The 15611-nt window shown below is 47.0% G+C and overlaps 1 protein-coding gene and 1 long non-coding RNA gene across 4 annotated transcripts in view; both read left to right on the forward strand.

Moving 5' to 3' along the window:
- The window catches only part of MAOB (monoamine oxidase B), a 114833-nt gene extending 110732 nt beyond the window's left edge, over positions 1–4101 (forward strand). For all 3 annotated transcript variants that reach the window (XM_025857625.2, XM_073901905.1, XM_073901906.1), the window contains 3 exons: positions 1088–1199; positions 1778–1840; positions 3064–4101. In XM_025857625.2, the coding sequence (XP_025713410.1) occupies positions 1088–1199; positions 1778–1840; positions 3064–3216 (328 nt within the window). In that variant the 3' untranslated portion in view covers positions 3217–4101. The remainder of the gene's footprint in view (positions 1–1087; positions 1200–1777; positions 1841–3063) is intronic.
- Positions 4102–13296: 9195 nt separating this feature from the next.
- On the forward strand, positions 13297–15173 carry LOC141374306 (uncharacterized). The gene is made up of 4 exons (XR_012381085.1): positions 13297–13476; positions 13614–13771; positions 13896–14309; positions 14912–15173. It is a non-coding gene; the product is annotated as an uncharacterized lncRNA (long non-coding RNA).
- The last annotated feature ends 438 nt before the right edge of the window (positions 15174–15611 follow it).

Here is a 15611-nt window from a genome sequence, read left to right on the forward strand (position 1 = left end):
GGTGCCTGGGTGGCTCAGTTGGTTAAGCGACTGCCTTCGGCTCAGGTCATGATCCTGGAGTCCCGGGATCGAGTCCCGCATCCCGCTTCTCCCTCTGACCCTCCCCCCTCTCATGCTCTCTCCATCTCGTTCTCTCTCTCAAATAAATAAATAAAATATTTAAAAAACAATTTGTATAAAAAGAAATCCTTCATTCTTGAAGGGGGGGTTCTCGGCAGTGCCTCACAATGTCACAGTCCCTATAGCTCCATATTCTCGTCTGCAAAATGGGGATAATCATAGCACCGACCTCTTAGGGTTGTGGTGAGGATTAATGCTTCGAGGAGTACTTGGCACCCAATGAACGTCAGCTGTTATCTAACGAGGTAAAACTCTTAACACAGGTAGAGGTAAGTGCTCAGTGAGTGGTAGGGGTTTTTTGTTTGTTTGTTTTTCGATTTATTTGAGAGAGAGAGTGAACAGGAGGAGGGGCAGAGGGAGAGGGAGACAAGCAGACTCCCAGCTGAGCGCAGAGCCCAATGTGGGGCTCGATCTCACAGTCCTGAGATCATGACCTGAGCCAAAACCAAGAGTCAGACGCTTAATCAACAGTCGCCCGGGCGCCTTAGTGAGTGGGTAGTTTTATGGCCTTAGTCAGGCTCATAGATTTGTTACCTGTCCCTGATGGAGAAGTGTCCTCTAAGAGATGGGGAATCCAGAGCTCAGTGAGAGGAATTGATTTGCCAAGTTCATTGGTGGAATAACCAGGTAGGGAACTGGGGTAGGTGTCACCTGGCTTGGAGCTGGTGAGCCATAAAAGGACTGGGCCCAAATAGTCCCTCATTTCGTGTAGGCGAAACAAATACATACTCCATTGACATCAGCCCCTATACCTGCAAGCTCTTGCTGCAGGAGCACAATTCAGCTTGTATTCTTTGTGACAAGGATCATGCAGTAGCCGGAGGCACCTGTGAACATTATTCCAGAATTGTCCATGTACTTGTGACACTTAGCATCGGAGGAAACCAACCGGACTTGGTCTCTGTAGGAGGGCTCTTCTCTGCCTCTGTCAGACTGACCATTTTGACCTCTTTGCTTTTGTTTCCAGGGTTCTACGACAGCCCGTGGGCAGGATTTATTTTGCAGGCACCGAGACTGCCACGCACTGGAGTGGTTACATGGAGGGGGCCGTGGAGGCTGGGGAGAGAGCAGCCCGAGAGGTAGGGCCTCGGGTCATGGGCCGTGGGAGAGGAGGCAACGCATGGGTCCTACAAGCAGGTCAAAGGTGTCTGAGATCCTGGAGACCAACTCTCCAGTAACCTCCATCTGAAGACCCATGAGACACCATTTTAACAGTATCCTCAAGTGCAACAAACACCTTAAGCCAAAAGTAATAATGAAAATACCGTGTCACCCAAAGTAGAAAGACCCCATGGGGCAAAAGATCCCTATGGGTGTACTTGAGAGATCACCCGGGTCTAATATTATAGAACCCAAAATGATTTTATTACGACTCAGAATTCATTGTATATTTCCTGACCGTCCCTATGATCTCATTCCTATTGAGGCATGTTCGCAGCTACTCGAATCTGTGGTGAGCCTAATGGTTGGAGCTTCTTATGTCATGGCTGAAAGACCTTTTTAGAGCCTTTTAAAGATTCAGTGGACTACGTTGGCTTTTACCCTGGTGTTTTTGATGGATATCCCAAGAGACAATCAGTTAGTCCTTTATTTAAAGAGCAGATTAGCAGCAGAAAGATGGTGTCACCTTTGTAATTCACCAAAACACTCTTTTCAGATCCTGCATGCCATGGGGAAGATCCCAGAGGATGAAATCTGGCAGTCAGAACCAGAGTCAGTGGTAGGTTATATTCTATTTCGTGAATTTAAATCCCGTTTCTCTAAAAACAATTATTTGCAGAAAGAACCACTTATAATGTTCATACACCTTTCCCTAAGTAATTCAACTCATGCATGTTTGAAAAGATACAATGAGGGGGTGCCTGGGTAGCTCAGTTGGTTGAGCCTCCGACTCTTGATTTCCGCTCAGCTCAAGATCTCAGGGTTGTGAGATCGAGCCCTGAGCTGAGCTCATGCTGGGCATGGAGGCTTCTTAAGATTCTCCCTCTCCCTCTGCCTCCCCTCTCCAAAAAAAAGAATTTTAAAAGATACCATGTGTTAGGGCAGAGGTGAAGGATTTAAAAGAAATTGATAAATTTGTAGCCTGCCACATCCATTGCAGATTATTAGGAAAAATACAGTTTTTGTCAAGAGAGTTCTAGAACATACTAAGAACTCAAGAAACGCTTTCTGAATAAATCTCTAACCTGGTGATTCCCAACAGTGGGTAAGAAATGAAAAGAAGTATGGCAGCCTCCCCTGTCTAGGGACCAAGGGGTGGAATGAAATGGCACAGATTTAGATTAGAAAACTATGTTCAATATATGCACTATTACTTTTGTAATAAAACCCCAGGAAGTTTTCCTGACTGGAAGGAAGGACACACACAGGGATAGAGTGAAATGCATTGCAGAGGACAAGGGTCAGAAAGGTCAAAGTGATTCCTTGATCAATGTGAAGTCCAAAAGAATAGCCCTGCCAGTCCAAGTCACTGCCTTAGTGCTTCTGTCGGAGATGGGACTGGGGTCTGAGTGGACCACAGAGTCATTGAACTCAACAAATACTTACTGTGTAGCGACTCCACATCAGCCACCATGCTAAGGGTACTTAAGCAGTGCTTTCACGGAGCAACGACATGTGGAGAGAACAGATGATAATCAGAAAGCACAAGTGTCATGAAGAAGACTTGCCAAGGGTGTAAAAAGAAGAAGCCATCTTAGCCTGGGGCCACAGGAAAAGCTCTCCCAGGAGCCTGTAAGCTAAGACTTGAAGGATGAGTCAGAATTAGCAAAGTAAAGGGCCTAGTGGGGAATGGGGATGAGTGTCATGAGCAGCAGGTACATTATAATTAATGGCCTAGAGGTGGGCAGGAGTGGGTCATGTTCAAAGAACTGGAGGGAACCAAGAATTTCTGGAGCAAAGTGCGTAAGCCCTGTACTGACACCGAATGTTCTCTGAACCCAGGATGTCCCTGCGCAGCCCATTACCACGACCTTCTTGGAGAGACATTTGCCCTCCGTGCCAGGCCTGATGAGGCTGATTGGATTGACCGCCATCTTTTCAGCAGCTGCTCTTGGCTTCCTGGCCCACAAAAGGGGTCTACTTGTGCGGGTCTAAACAGTGGGCGTCTGTAGCCACACCTTCTTCTCACTCTGTCTGGTGTGTGGGTTTGGGGAAGGGGTTGCAATGAGGTTCCAAGAAGACATAAAGGCTGTAGAATGAGGTGGGGAGCATGAAGACGAGTCAGACTTCGACCATAGGACACATGGTGTGCCCTTTTCTAGTTGACCCCTGCATATCGTCCCTTACCTGGCTTCACGTTCTGTCTTGCCTATTTCCGAGTTTACTGCACCCAGAATCTTTATAGTAGCTAAACAGGCTTCTTAAGATCCTCGCTGTCCCGTGCCACACCTTGCCCATGCACAAAAAACTAGTTCTTTCCCCCGCTCTGTGGCTTTGTGTGGGTCCTTTCTCTTATGTGCAACTTCCTGTTTGTCCAGGTTCTCTGCACTTGCCCTCACAGTACTGTATTGTCATAGCTGGGCCTTAGAGAACATCCAGTCTTCGCCTTCTCTTGTAGTATAGATCAAGCCAAGGCCAGGAGAGGTGGACCTTAATCGCCCAAGGTCCACAGGAAGCCACTGATATTTGGGGGACTAGAACACATGTCCATTGCTTCTCCCATCCCCCAGGGTGTATGCCCCAATCACCCCCTTCCACTCCCTGCCATGCTCCCCCAGGGTGTATGCCCCAATCACTCACCCTTCCACACCTGCCATGTCCCTTTGTGTGGGTTTATGCTGCACTAAGTTGTTAGGCACTCCTCAGTGCTACTCAGTATATATCCTCAAGTCTTACTGTCTTGTGCAGTGTGTCTTCAGCAGATTTTAGTTTCTTGGAGGATAGGAATCTTGTCTTTTCTTCCTTTTGTATCCTCCATTACGTCTGGATACAAAGGTCAGTACGCATTTGGGCAATTAAAAATAAAGTTGATTGACCAGATGTCTGTTGTCTTTTCTTTTCGGGTAGTGACTTTCAAGGTTTTGGCAGATCAGATCAAGACCCAGTATTAGGCATATAATGGTGGCTTTAAAGCCTTTGGTCAAAGTTTCCTTGAAGACCCAGATGATGCATGCATTTTGATTGCATGATCCATCATGGGCGATGCGTGTCCAAGCACTTGGTAAATGATTTATAGTGATATGATAAGGATGGTAAAAGACAGAGCTCCTTCCTTGCACCCCCCTCAAAAGACCTGTCATGATAATTGACGTATTAACAAGATGCTTTAATTATTAAGATAATTATAACATTTCAGTTGCCTTTTCATATTTTTATCAGTGCAAAGCTTTTTACTAGGTACACTCATTAATTTAAAACTACAGTTTCATAGTCCGTTAAATCTCAAACTATTTTTTAAACAATATCATCATTTCAAAGTATTCATACCTCTCAACTCCCAAGGTCAGTTTTTGTCAGAATATGTTTTAAATCCATAGATGACCATTCTCTTACTCTCCTTTACAAAATGAAGCTTATTATTCTTAGCATAAATGCAGTTTGAGAAATCTCCATGATTAATGATAATGTGGAGTTTCTGATTTTACAGTGACGTTTACATTCACGAATTTATAGGAATTTAGAGACTAAATGAGATGAAAAAACCCACTAAGACTTTGCATGTAACCATTTTGGTTTTTGAATCTGCCAAAACATGTAATGTACTTGGCATAGAGATGTCTTCTTCAGCACGTTTCCCTTCAGAAAACATCCCCCCCCCCGCCAAATTTACCACATTAATAACTCCCAACACATCCATTAAGAAAGAGTCAAATAGGGAAACGCACATCAAAACCACAGCGAGGTATCACCTCGCGTCTGTCAGAATGACTTACCATCAAAAAGACAAGAGGATGCCTGGGCAGTCAGTCGGTTAAGCGTCTGACGCGGGTTGTGATCTCAGGGTCATGGAATCCAGCCCCACAACTGCGCTGAGGGTGGAGCCTGCTTGAGATTCCCTCTCTCCCTCTCCTCTGCCTCCCCACCCCTGCCGTTCAGCACGCACACACGTGCGCTCTCAAAACAAAAAAGAGCAAGTACTGGTGAGGCTATGGAGGAAAGGGAACCTTTGTGCACTTTCGGTGGCTGTAAATTGGTACAGCCCCTATGGAGAACAGTATGGAGGTTCCTCAAAAAATTAAAACTGGAACTGCCATATGATCCAACAATTGCACTACTGGGAATATATCCAAAGAAAATGAAAACGCCATGTTAAAGAGATACCTGCACCCCCATGTTCACGGCGGCATTAGCCAAGGCGTGGACACAACCCAAGTGCCCCTTGACGGCTGAATGGATAAAGACATTGTGGCATTTGTATATACAATGGAATATTATTCAGCAATATAAAAGGAGGCGATCTTGACCTTTGTGACATGGCTGGACCTTGAGAGCATTACGCTAAGAGAAATCAGACAGAGAAAGACAAATACTGTATGATCTCACTTATACGTGGAATCTAAAAACAAAACAACAAAACCCAAACTCAGAAAAAGAGATCATACTCGCGGTTACCAGAAGCAGGGGCTTGGGGGAGGGGAATTGGAGGGAGGGCGTCCAAAGATACATAAGTCCTAGGGATGGGATGTACAATACCATGACTATAGCTAACACTCCTGTATGATATACAAGACAGTTGTTAAAAGAATAAATCCCAAGAGTTCTCATCACCTGGGAAATTATATATACATATATATATATAATTATTAAATAAATTATATCTATATGAGATGATGGATGTTGGTGAAACTTACAGTAGTAATCCTTTCACAATATACAGTCATATCATTGTGATGTCCACCTTAAACTTGCATTGTGTTGCCTGTCAATTACATCTCAATATAACTGAGGGGAAAAGATTTACTGAATTTTCAAAAAAGGAAGAATCAAATCAGGATTTGATTTTTTGATTTTGATTTACTCGTTCCAGCAATCTCCTGGACAACTTATCCTCCATTTTGGTGGCGTGGTCCTTTGTCTTTGTTCTCCTGATGCCCCGTGCACAGACCTCATGTCCTGCATGTACCACATGCTAAGGCCATTGTGCCATCTTGTTGACCTACATGATGACGTCACTGAGATGCCCAGCCATGTAAGGTGTCAGTTACCAAGGTAAATGCCAAGATGGACAAAAATGGGAAACTTTCAAGGAAAGACCTAAAAATCAGTTTCTTCTCTTTTGAAACTCCTCACCAGTTTTGAGGGTATAAAAAGAGTGGGGAGGGGTTTGTGAAGGGATAGATTAGTGAAGGCCTCTCTCTGGAGAGAGCTGCCATGCTCTGAGTCCAGCGAACCCAAGGAGGAAGGAGAGGGGTGCTACCTTCCAATCCCAAGCCTGGCAAGAAGGGTTTGTTTCCTTTGAGAGCTTGACACACCCCTGAGGAATCTAAAGCCCTGGACTCCACTCAAGATGCTTCTGACCAGAGAGTGAGGGATGACTGTCACAGAGACTGCCGAAGAACAGAAGCTGAATGGGTATCAAAATTGACCACAAGGAAGGCACTGCCTGTGTTGGGGTAGTCAAAGTCAGAAAGGGCCAGCATGAGATTCTCCGAATAAAACCTCACAAGTGTCTCCACAAGAGTCGGTTCTCATGACAGTCAGGCCCAGAGCATATAAATCCATTATACAAGAGGACCAGTCAAGTAGGAGCGTTCACTGAGCCGCCTTCCCTCATCCCGTTCCACGCATGCCCCTGAATTTCCAGAACGTACGGTGGGCAAGCTAAGCAAGGTGTACAGAAGGAGAGGAAAAGTTAGCCATAGGCTCCTGTGACTTGGCATGACAGGCCCTGAAATGGGTCCTAACTGGAAGAGAGGAGAAAATCAAACTCTAAATCAAGTTTAAAATTAAAATAAAATAAAATAAAAAATAAATTCGGAGATTTGGTGGTTCTCCAATTTCGGACATTCAAATTATTGAATTGAAACTGTGGTTTGTGACTTAAAGAAACGTTAGGACTGCCTCTAATTTGAGAGTGATTGATAGAGGGGAGCCCGGGTGTCTCAGTCGTTAGGCGTCTGCCTTCGGCTCAGGTCATGGTCCCAGGGTCCTGGGATCGAGCCCCGCATCGGGCTCCCTGCTCAGCGGGGAGCCTGCTTCCCCCTCTCCCACTCCCCCTGCCTGTGTTCCCTCTCTCGCTGTCTCTCTCTGTCAAATAAATAAATAAAATCTTTAAAAGAAAAAAAAGAGTGATTGATAGAGTCATAGACCTGCCAGTGTGTTTGAACACGAGAAGAGAAGAAACATCCTTCACTGTGCAGGTTTAAATGAACAGTGGAAGAGAAAGAAAGTTGTGATTTCTTTACATCCCATTCAATGCCCTGCTGTCCTTATCATCTATTCTTTAGAGCAGAGACTGTTTTTCTATTCATCTTTTCATCCTTTGTATCTCTTATGGTGCCTAAGCCACCATAGTGTCTTAAAAAATAAATGGGTTCCTGTAATTTTCATTATAGTTCTGTTATTTATAATTCTGACAATCCTATTACACCGGCCTACTCTTGGTAAAGAGGATGTGCCTGTGCCTCCTTTTGCAAAGAGCTCGTTTTCATTTTTTCTCATCCTCATTTTGAAAGTATTGTCTTCTTGACTATATGCTAGTTGACGTAGCAGTAATAACTGTTTGGAAGTTTCCTTCTTGAGTAGATTGAGTCTAAAGCAATGATTCTCAACGGAGGGTGCGTAGCAGAATTACTGGGGTGCTTTGGAAAGAGCGACATACCTAAGCTTTACATGGAGAGTTTAATGTAGCAGGTTGGGTAGAGGGCAAGTGTCTTCATAGACCTTTTCTGTCAAGGTCTGAAACTGCGCCTTTCTCACAGGTTGGCTGCTCTGCCTTCATTCTCTTTCAGCTACCCGGCTATATCAGGGTGAAAAGAAGATGCTTATAAAACACTTGGAATAAAAGTGAACGGTATTGCTCCCTGAAAGCCAAGCATTAATCCGTCAGGTTAAAGAGTGAGACATGTTTCCGGGATCATAGGAACTACTTGACCCAAGAAAGGCTATCTTTCGATTGGAAAGCATGGTTGTCTTCAGCTGGGTCCTCCCCCAGAAGCAGAGCCTGAAGCGGTGGCTTTGATGCAGGTCGTTCACTCTAGGACGTGATCTCAGGGAGCCAAAGGGGGACAGGGAAGGAGGGAATGCCAGTCCCCAGGGTGCAGTATCGAATTGGCCACCGCTGTGGGCTTCTGGGGCTCGGTCCTGCTGGGGACCCTCTGAGGAGCCATGCAGAATGCACCTCAGACTAGATCACCGGAGGGAGTCAAAGGAGGGACTACTCATCTCCTGTTGGTCAAAGTTTTCCGTAGAATGTTTAACTCCCTTACACTTCCAGGATTGCCCATGTATCAGAATGGCTGCCGAGGACGGTGCTGTCAGTAACTTGCTCCTCTGGTGGCTGGTTGCTACAGCAACGGCTGAAGCCAAAAGAGAGGCTGAGGGGACGTGGTGGTGCTCAAGAGGTGCCCTATATACAGGGGCCAATATACAACTTAAAGGAGAAGTTAAGAGAAGCATAGTATGGCTTTTTTTGTTTTTTTGGTCCAAAGAAGAGCTTCTGAATCTTGGGAACAAATCTGTTTATGCACCATGCCTGTGGTTATTTCAGTTATACAAGTACATTCCAATTGGAGATCTTCAAGGCTGCACAACTGGGGTAGATCCCATGATTGGTAAGGTCTTAAGCAAGAAAGGTGTCCGTGAAACACAGTGCTTGCCACGCCTGTGGTCTCCTTTCAGAAAGAGTGGTCAGAAGTGGGTCCTTGCAACTAGGTCACCAGCTTGCATCATCTACTACCCTGATGACAACTGATTGGACTATGGTTGATTCTTGAGTCAAAGATAGCAGCACTCTGTGAGTGGCCAACGGCCCATGCGTTGACCTGGCCCAAAGCCTTTCTGTGGCACTGGTGAAGATAAAGGACACAAGATGGGGGGCAGGCTAAGTCACAGGAATGGGGTAATGGTGCCTGATCCTAAGAGGTGACAGTAGAGCGGCTGCTGGGTCTCTTGACCTACTGAGACATCTCAACAATGGCCAACGTTCCAGGACATCATGAGACTTGACTGAACTACAGTGGGCTGATCTCCCCTACTTCACTTCTTCTAGTTTGTCTATGGAAACAGAGTGTACCTCTACCAACATTCCTCCCTCCTATCTGCTTTCTTTCAAACTTCAACTCTACTTGTCCCCGGTTACCTAGCCCTCAGTAACTACACACTCTTTAGAATTTTGTCTCCTGGACAATCTGTCAGAATAGGATCTCTTTACTTCGATCTTAGCCTAGGCCCCAAACTCAGAAGGACAAGTCTTCATTTCCACAATAGGTTAAACCGGGGCACCTGGGTGACTCAGTCAGTTAAGTGTCTGCCTTTGGCTCAGGTCATGATCTCAGGGTCCTGGGATCGAGCCCCGAGTCGGGCTCCCTGCTCACCAGGGAGCCTGCTTCTCCCTCTCCCTCTGCCTCTACCCGCCCTGTTCCTCTCTCTCTCTCTCTCTCTCTCTCTCTCTCAAATAAATAAATAAAATATTTAAAAAGCAAAACAAAAAACCCCAATAGATTCAACCTTGTAAACCAAACAAAATAGTCTAGAATGTTCTGGACGCCAGGGGACTGCGTAGACAACCAGGTGTACTGTGGTGGTGAGTTTGCTCTTGTTGTTTGTTTCCTGTCAGTTTGTTTTTTAAATGCTGAGGAAGACTCATTTGAGCTGGAAATTTTCCTGGAGAGCAATCTTAATGACATTTCAGTCTGTGGACACTAGAAGCCAAGCTCCTGTATTGGAAATAACTGATCTAATCGGACCCTGCCCTTACCCTGGGCTGCTCCTTTTTGATGTGATTGCTCTTGTCATTTCTGCTGAGACCATGCCGTGAGTCACTGACCTATCATATACCACTCCGGCAGAATGACATTTCAGCCTCTGGCTCCCATCCATGATGCCTTTTGACCTCTTCTTTCACCTTTCCTTAACTCTCTAATCCCCAACCATTTCTTCCTTAAGCATTCTGGTCCAGTTGATTCTCCTTGAAAATCTACTTCCCTGCAAGGCAAAAGGCTGAGTGTCACTGAGCTTTTGCACTTGAGTTTGACATATCCAGCTGTTTTCCCTCTCGGCCATTTCATTGTATTATATTTTCTTTTCCCTAACCTGCTGTCAAGAGCTTTTCAATACCAGAATCTTCCCTGGGTTATAGAAAAGCAGGGAGAAAGTCCTGGAGTTATGGCGGAGGATCGGGGAGTGGGAAAAAGACCAACAGCTGTTCCAGAAGAGGGTGAGAGCTGGCTTGGGCCACAAGCCCCTCATCCCCAGGACCCATTCCTCTTCTCTGACCTTGTGTTGTCCTCTATCTGCTCTTCTCTTCTGCTGCTTAACCTCTAGGGCTGCCAAGTGCTCGGGCCCCAGTCTACTGGTCAAGGCTGTGCTTAGAGAAATAGAACTCCTTCTGGAACTCCAGGCTCACTGGTGATACTAGCCCTTTACACTAGGCATCTCTATGTTTTAGAAGTGCTCCAAGGACAGGATTGTCTTCAAAGTCACATTTTTCTAAAAGCTGCTTGGCATGTTAAAATCAGGAAGTAAATTTTGTCCTTAGGTAATAGAAGAGCCTCCCTGCCAACTCCCTGCGTTCTTGAGCCCCCTTTATTTTAAGTGCCCAACGCCAAAGTTACCACTGAAGCAAAGGACAGGGTAGGCGATGAAACCTGATGAAAAGAGCGATGAAAAGGGCAGTATAGGAACAGGGCTCACAGAGGGGGCTCTGGATTTACAGGCCATTCCCATTGGCAATGGCCATGTCTTTTGGAGCCACAAGTTAGGACGGAATGTTGGATATTAGACTTACTCCATATGCATCCTTCTGCTCTCGTCCTAGAAGAATCTTGATTTTGCTCAGCCCTTCACCCACTGCTATGCTGCCACATCCTCAGCCCCAAGATGTGGGTAACTGTTTAAGCCAATGGTGGTGGGTCTGTTTCCTTTGTCAATGATTGACTTAAGCCTCACCGTGCTATATGATTCTGGCTAATGGAACAAAAGAAGTCTTCTTAAGGGGTAGGCTGGAGCTTCTGGGAGAGTGAGTTTTTGTAAGATTTTACTTTTAAGTAACCTCTACACCCAACATGGGGCTTGAACTTACAACCCCGGGATCAAGAGTCACACGCTCTACCAACTGAACCTGTCAGGCGCCCCAGGGTCCTTCACTCTTAAAAACAGACCCATGAAATAAAAAGTCCAATCCCATCCTTCCTGTGGACATTGCAAGTGTCCTCATGAGATATTTGTAATTGCTACAGCCATCTAGGTTTCAAGCCTAGGACGAGTCCCATGCACAGAATGAGTCAGGGCCAAAAAAGTCTCAGAGGTACCGAGTTATATCTCTCATGCTCCCTACTTACAGCCTTCCCTGTCTCAGGATGGCTGGCCCTATGAGAAATAAGTTCAACAAGTTTGAATATGTGTTTTCTGGTACTTACAGTCCAAAGCATCCTAAAAGATCCACCTGCCTTGACACAATTTAAGACCTTCTTATAAGACTGTCTTTGGATAATAATCATGCTTATTATTAATTATATTCTAATAACAGCTACCTTTCATTAAACATGCATTCTTTACAAGACACTGCACGTCATCTTTTTAAATCCTGAAGTCACCCCCATCATCTCCATTTTATAGATGAAGAGTCTGAGTCTCAGAGATGCTGTGAGGCAAAGGTCTCAGAATCAGCAAGAGGTGGACATGGGCTTCAAACCCACCTGGGAGGGGCACCTGGGTGGCTCAGTCGGTTAAGCGTCTGCCTTCGGCTCAGGTCATGATCTCAGGGTCCTGGGATCGAGCCCTGCATCAGGTTCCCTGCTCAGCGGGGAGTCTGCTTCTCCCTCTCCCTCTCCCTCTGTGCTCTCTCTCTCTCTCTCTCTCTCTCAAATGAATAAAATCTTTTTAAAAAATTAAAATTTAAATTAAAATAAAAGAAGTTATCCAGAACACCAAGGACCTGATCTTTCCGAGTTACTGGTATTTCCAAAGCTTAGATATTTTCTTTTCAAAACAGCTTTTCTCTTGCTCTCTTACCACTCTGTCGAACCCCAACATCTTCTTGATATGTTCTTTTGCCCATTGCATTATGTGGATTAAAGAATGATCACCATTCGATCACAACTCAGCAAACATATATCAAATACTATCTCTCCCAGGTCTTTTCCTAGGTGCTGGGAATAGAGTTGTGACCAAAACGGGGGCAGCCCCTCTCCTCATGGAACTTAAATGCTAATGGGTGAACCATCAATCAGTCAATACCGTGAGGCACTGCGGGTGGAGAGGAGTGTTGTCAAGGAAATGTAAGCAAAGGGAAGGGAAACGTTGTGACGTGGGCAGAGGGTGGCTACGGTAGACTGGGTGGTCCGCTGAGGCCTCGCTGAGAAAGTGACACTGAGTCCTAAGTAGACTAAGGGAAGGAGGAATGATGTTCTTTGGGGGAAGAACATTCCAGGCGGGAGCAACAGCAAGTGCAAGGCCCAAAGGTGAGAGTGGGATTGGAACGTCAGAGGAAAAGCAGTGGGGCCGGTGAGGCAGGAGCCAACAGTCACAGGAAATTAGCGACAGGAAATAAGGTTGGAGAGTCTGATGGGGGCCAGATCATGTAGGAAGTCTTAGGCCATAGTAAGGCTCTGGCTTTTATTCTAAGTGTGAAGACAACCCACTGGAGAGTTCCTAGTAGGGGCGTAGGTTTGGCAAATGTTCACAAGGGTTGTTTGTAGCGGATACCGTGGTGTGCCACCCAGACCTCTCTTTGGGGACTGAGGGCACTCATTCTCCCTGAAAGTTGGGAAGCTGACAGCTCCTGGCTGTGTCCCTCTCTGTAGGCCGAAGAAACCGCCCTGGCCCAAAGATCTGTCCCTTCCCAGGGGTAGCCCCCATCCAATGACTGGGCCCGAAGGGGGTACAAAAGACTCTCCCAGCTCCAGAGCTCCCATGGGATCAGCTGACACCCCTACAGCAATGAGGGCCTAGTTCAACTTCACCTTCCGCCCAGTTCCGTTTCCCTCCCCCCCTCCCAGGCGTTGAGCCCAAGGGCATCCTCCAGAATACTCCCTGTGCACACATCTCTGTCTTGGAGTCAGCGTCCTGGGGAAGTCAGCCTGTGACTCACTTTGCAGTTTGGAAAGCAGGCTATTCGGCAGGAAGTGTGGGAGCAGGAGGCTGGTTAGGAGGCCAGGGCAGCGCGTCCAAGCCAGAGACTCTGGTCGCTCGGTTTTGTGTAATAGACCGGAGACATCTGTTACATATCCACGGACATCCAAGTGGGGACGTCAGGTAGACTGTTGACCATACCTGTTAGAGTTTAGAGGACAGGTTGGGGCTGGCGATATGATTTGGGGAGTGCTGGGATTGAGTAATGTCTGAGGACGAACCCTGAGACATCCAAACACTTCATGTGACATGTTCCATAGATACTTGCTCAATTACAAACGGTGGTGATCCCTAAAAGAAACATATCTGAGAACCATTGCAAGTAGTACACTCAGACGACCGTGACTTCACTCTGATCATCCATCATAAGCTACATTATTACAGCTTTTCGGTGCTGACGACAACCTGATGTTAGAAGGTGAGTAGTTATTTCTTAACGTCTCCTGAAAACATTTCCGGTCTAGATGTCCAGTGTTCCGACACCTGGTTAAACAATCTGCTTCTGTTATTTATGTATTTCCTTATTGTCTGCTCCTTCCCAGAGGATTTGGGGCAACATCCAGCTGTATATGTAAATATCAAGTTAATAAAGCAAAGCGCAAAATCAAGACTCGAGACTCCCAAAAATATGGCAGGTGAGCAGAAAATGGATGAGGAGAAGGTAGACACGTAGCTGGACACGGGAAAGGGCAACTGCTGCCCAGGTGGGGAATCTGAGGGCCTCCAGCAAGGACACAATGACCAAGGCCTGAAGCGTCCCTATTTTAGTTGGTCACGCTGTCTGAACTATTACATCAGAAAGGCTCTTGGATAGGGGTCTCTCACAACACGCATCCAGCCCACCAGGCGGATTCCTGGCACGTCATACCCTGGTGTGGATAAGCTTTGTCAAATGGTGTCCGACCCAGAAAGAAAATCTACTCTGCAGAGGGGCTTCTGAGCCGTATCCGCACAAGGTGAGTGGAGCGTGTTGGGAGACCTCTGACTCCTTCCCCTTCACTTTCCGGGCTCCTGTCTCCACCCGCCCCTTCAACGTCAGCTTTTCCTCAGGCCTCTCCCTGGCCTTCTCTGGGTGTCCTTTCAGTGGGCTACCTCCTCCTTTTCCCAGATCCCGCTGACAGAAGGAAGAGGACCCCCAATGTGCCCCATGCTTCTCAGGGGTCAGGAGGGGGATGCTAAAAGATGCTTTTCATGGCTTGACCTCAGAAAGGTGTGTTCCGTGTTTGAAAGAGCTCAGTGAGGGGTGCCTGGGTGGTGCAGTCAGTTGAGCATCTGACTCTTGGTTGGCTCAGGTGGTGATCTCGGGGTCGTGGGATAGGGCCCTGCGTTGGGCTCTGCGCTCAGCGTGGAGTCTGCTTGGGATTTTGGGATTCTCTCTCTCCCTCTGCCCCTCCCCTGGCTCTCTCTCTCTCTAGAGTAAATGAGTAAATCTGAAAGAAAGAAAGAAAGAAAGAAAGAAAGCAAGCAAGCTCAGTGAAAAAGCAAATGGCTGAGCTAGAATAAAGATGCGTGACAGGGGAGGGCGACAGTAAGCTCTATTGGCCTTTTGTCCACCCAGCGGACTGTGACCTGACGACCCTCCCTTGGGACTTAGACCTGCGGACAGCACTATTCCCTCTGTCTTGGGCAGCCTCCCCTGTTGTCAGCCTGGGGAATTTCTACATGTTGTCTTCAGCCGCTCAGCTCCAGAATGTCCCTCTCCCGGAAGCCAAGGGGAGGAGAGTTGGTGGGGCCAGTGAGGCTGCCCCCCCCCCGCCCGACCCCGACCCATCGAGGCTTGCAGTGGCAATCACACAGAACCCCTGGCTTGGTAGAGTCACCTGGACAGGTGAGCAGGGTGAAGCTGCAGGGGCCCAGGCAGGGCTGGCAGGTGAGTCAGCCAAGGCCCTTAGAGACAAGGGCAGGTGGACTCAGACGTCCAGCCCTCAGCAGGGTTATGAAAGGTCGGGTAGAGCTGGGAGGCAAGGGTAAGAGACTGGAAGCATCTGGGTTCCAGCTATACCCTGGCCTCGTAGGGAGGGGTGGTGAGAACAGGGAAATTAAAGTGCCCGATGCAGACCACTGGCCTGAGTGGGTCCAAACCCCATCCTCTGACAAAGATGGGTTTGCCTTAGGGAACAGGTCCTGTAACCATCAGCAGCCCCCTGGGAATTCTGCCAGAAGCCCAGTCTCTGTTCCGTGTAGGCGGGGCCCTCTTGCCTGAGCCTGAAAACGTGCCCTGTCCTGGATTCCGATTTCCTATTGTTCTCTTCTGCAAA

This window comes from Callorhinus ursinus, unplaced genomic scaffold, assembly GCF_003265705.2.
Source record: "Callorhinus ursinus isolate GAN/ISIS: 27379988/994484 unplaced genomic scaffold, GSC_fseal_2.0 scaffold16, whole genome shotgun sequence".
Lineage (NCBI taxonomy): Eukaryota > Metazoa > Chordata > Mammalia > Carnivora > Otariidae > Callorhinus > Callorhinus ursinus.